Source organism: Plectropomus leopardus, unplaced genomic scaffold (genome assembly GCF_008729295.1).
Source record: "Plectropomus leopardus isolate mb unplaced genomic scaffold, YSFRI_Pleo_2.0 unplaced_scaffold1729, whole genome shotgun sequence".
NCBI classification, from domain to species: domain Eukaryota; kingdom Metazoa; phylum Chordata; class Actinopteri; order Perciformes; family Serranidae; genus Plectropomus; species Plectropomus leopardus.
This window is the reverse complement of record NW_024618598.1, coordinates 1-3,937: the sequence shown is the minus strand read 5'-3', so window position 1 is coordinate 3,937 and position 3,937 is coordinate 1. Positions and strand designations below refer to the sequence as shown.

Genomic DNA, 3,937 nt, shown 5'->3' with positions numbered 1-3,937 from the left:
TTTGGTGTGCTCTGTTTTGTTTCTTGTAAAATTGATCTTAAATTTAATTCTGAGTGGCTTAAAAAAAACCTTGTAAAATGTCAGCAAACTTTTCTTTTGTTTCTTGCTTTAGCTGTAGAAACACTTAAATTTCCAAATTATTATTATTTTTTTCCTAAATCCGTGACTGATGTCCGCTGGCATTCAACTCCTACTTCAGTCACACACTCTGACGCAGGACTGAATCCTGAATCCTGAATCCTGAATCCTGAATCCTGAATGGTGTGGCCTGTTAAAGGACCTGTCTGCTGTTTTTCTTTGTTTTAACAAACAAACCTGTTCAGACTCAAACCAGCGTGTTCGAACAGTTCTCAACACGCTGACAGAATCGTTAAAAACACAAATCTAAAGTTTAACAGGAAATAGTGAGTTCGTTGGGGACTATTTTCAGCGGCGGATTAATCCACGTTTGGAGCTGTGGTGATTATGGTGAATGAAATAAACTCCGGTGTGTGTTTTTCACTTGTTCGTGGATGCACACGTTCAGTCTTGGTTTGAGTCTGATCATGATCAATAATATTAATGAATGACATCATCGGACTGATCGGAGTGTGAAGCTGCTGATTGGCTCAAATTAGCGACACTAACGATGTCTCTCTCTTCATGTTTTTTTCGTCCTCACTCGTCCTGCTCGTTGTTAAACCGTCAAATCTTCTGTCTCTGCTGCTGCGGCTCTCTGCATGTTGACCGTCTGTTCTGACTGACAATCATTCGTTCTTTCTTTCATCCGTCCATCTCTGACTCATCTGTGCATGTCTGCATCTGTCCTCGGCCTGTCTTTGTGTCTGTCCGTCTCTTTGGTGTCCCTTCCTCCTGTCCTGAAACCTTGTCTCACCTCCTTCCCTCTTTTTTCCCTCCCCTCCTCAACTGTCCCGCGTTGCATCATGGGACATGTAGGCTTCTACGGTCTGGATGAGTCCGACCTGGACAAGGTTTTTCGGCTGCCCACCACCACCTTCATCGGAGGCTCGGATGGCGCCCTGCCGCTGAAGGAGATCATCCGCCGCCTTGAGGTAAACACACACACACACACACATACACACACACACACACACAGTGTGAAAGTTACCCTGACCCATTATATCAAGGGCATAAAATGCTCTAAAAGCGACGTTGACAATAATTGCGTTTATCTCCATATTTTCTAGGAAATTTTATCATCCAACATGATTTATTACCGTGATGGTCTATTTGTATTTATTTTTTAAAGCGTCTTCTTCTTCTTGTGCCTTTTGACATTATGTTTGTTTATGTGGAAATAAAAGGTGGCAGCACCTTGTTTTTTTTTTCTTTGAAAATGACGCTTTACGATTAAAAACGTGTGAAAGGATGCGCGTGTCCCCGTGTTGTCCAGATGGCGTACTGTCAGCACATCGGCGTGGAGTTCATGTTCATCAACGACCTGGAGCAGTGTCAGTGGATCAGACAGAAGTTTGAGACTCCGGGAGTGATGCAGTTCACTCTGGAGGAGAAGAGGACGCTGCTGGCCCGCATGATCCGCTCCACCAGGTAAACAACAACAACAACAACAACAACAGCCACCACACCCGCACACCTCCATCCAGCCAACACTCTGAGGGTGAGGACATGAGAACAAACAGGTCTGTGAGAGCAGTCAGCAGCGTTTTCAGGATTTGAGTCTCTTCTGGATGTTTTCAGTTTCGTTTCTCTCCTCTGGTCTGACCGGCCGCTCGGCGTTTGCCTTTGGCGGACATCGTCTCCGGGCTGCAGCGTTCAGGCCAAACTCCTGTTGATAAGTGCTTCTCTATCGTAGAAAAGTCGTGCTTCAGCAGGAGGAGCCATGGAGTCGAAAAAATTGAAAAATAGAGCAAAAAAGTAGCGAGGATTTGAGGAGCTACAGGCTGCTGCATCTACATGTGCTGTCATCGTCATAGCAATATTATCGTAGAATATTAATCTCAAGAAGGCCCATACAAAAATGTCCATACACATTTGTATTTTTTTAATTATTTTTTCTTCGTGAATGCAGAAGGGCAGTACAAGGAGTAGAGAAAAAAAAAACAATAACCAAAAAAGGATATTAAGAAGAAATGCATACATGAGGAAACAGAAATGTAGAAAAGTCCACACAAGACTGGACAAGGTGGGACAAAACAGGACAAACAGACAAAAACAACGACAAACACACAGAGAAATGATGACGCATGGTGCTGTTCTTGCTGTTATTAATATGTAAAGCGTTATTTTACTATGCTAAAGGTGGTTATTAAGGACTTTTCATGTGTATATATTTAGGTGCATGCTGGGAAGATGGACTGAGCAAATGATGCTAAGAGGAAAGTATAAGAGAAGAAAAATGATAATACATAAATACATACATATATATACGTACATGTACACACACACATATAATTTGCGTAAGCGTAATAATTATATACAAAAGGCAAAGATAACAACAACCGTAATAATGAAAATCATAATAATGTACAAAATTTTAACAAGTTTGAAAATAATCTGTGCTTGCAGTTGGGTCGGTGGCGTAACTTTATCAACTGTCTCATATTTATCATATAAGTGGTACATATATAAGTGAGCGTTAGCTGAGCTGTATGTGACGCCGCTGTTATTTGGTGGTGGTGGTTTGGTTTGTGTGTGGGTGTGTGTGTGTGTGTGTGTGTGTGTGTGTGTGTGTGTGTGTGTGCGTGTGTGTGTGTGTGTGTTTCTCTTCGTATGATGTTTCAATAATCCAAAGACTTACAGAAGAACTTAAATTAATTAAAATTAATTATTATTTTTTTAAAATTAGATTCTTTTTTTGGTATCTGTTTCTGTGTCTTTATTTTTGAATGTTTATTGTATGAAGTTACTGTTATTTTCTGATGTCTCTTATATTGCATTGACTTTTGCACTTTTTGGGATGCATAATACAGGGAAAGGTTTTTTTTCTTAATAAATCGCTGCATTTTATGTACATATTCTACGGTCTATAGCACATTATGTTTTGCAAAGGCATTTCTTAGTGTGACTGTTAAAGGGTTAATTCTGTGTGTGTGTGTGTGTGTGTGTGTGTGTGTGTGTGTGTGTGTGTGTGTCTGTGTGCAGGTTTGAGGAGTTCCTGCAGAAGAAGTGGTCTGCAGAGAAGCGTTTTGGTCTGGAGGGCTGCGAGTCTCTGATCCCGGCTCTGAAGACCATCATCGATAAATCCTCTGAGAACGGGGTGGAGAACGTCATCATGGGGATGCCTCACAGGTAACACACACACGTACATACACACTGTATATACACACACGCACACACAGAGAGTGTACACTCACCACTGTCTCCTTTCAGAGGTCGTCTGAATGTTTTGGCCAACGTGATCCGTAAAGAACTGGAACAGATTTTCTGTCAGTTTGACTCCAAACTGGAAGCTGCTGATGAGGTAACTGACTTTTATTCAACTTCCTAAATTTGTTCGACAGTGCGCAGCGGTGAGGAGTCTGAGCTGCCTCTGCCTCTTCCCTCGCCCTTCAGTTTCCTCTCCTCCAGGGTCGACTGATACCGATTATTCGCGGTCATTGCGCCCGATGACTGACACTCGTTCACAGCACAAAAACTACAAATATTTCTGCCAATAGTCAGAATTTTGGAATATAAAAAGATCCAACACAAAACTTTGTTTAAATGCTTTTAGCAAATGTTTAACCCTTTAAAAACGTGGTTGGACATCAGTTTTCTTCAAATGCCTTTAACAAGGAATGTCCAACAAACTGCACGAAATGTTACAAAGGTGACAAAAAAAATCACCTGAAAATTTCTTTAAAAAAGGAGGCTGACAGTTATTTAAAAAGAATCAAATGACTTTAAATGAATGTCTAAAATGGTTTCATAATCATTATAATTCTATGTGTAAAATGATGTTACATCATTTTTTTAACATATATTTTGTAATTTTCTG

General features: G+C 40.7%; 1 protein-coding gene across 1 annotated transcript; it reads left to right on the top strand.

Moving 5' to 3' along the window:
- The first annotated feature begins 493 nt into the window (after positions 1-493).
- Positions 494-3,602, top strand: LOC121964813 (2-oxoglutarate dehydrogenase, mitochondrial-like). Its single transcript, XM_042515000.1, has 4 exons — positions 494-1,052; positions 1,394-1,548; positions 3,103-3,249; positions 3,331-3,602. Exons 1-4 carry the CDS (start codon positions 792-794, stop codon positions 3,446-3,448), a joined length of 681 nt encoding a protein of 226 aa, XP_042370934.1. The 5' UTR covers positions 494-791; the 3' UTR covers positions 3,449-3,602.
- Positions 3,603-3,937: the final 335 nt, after the last annotated feature.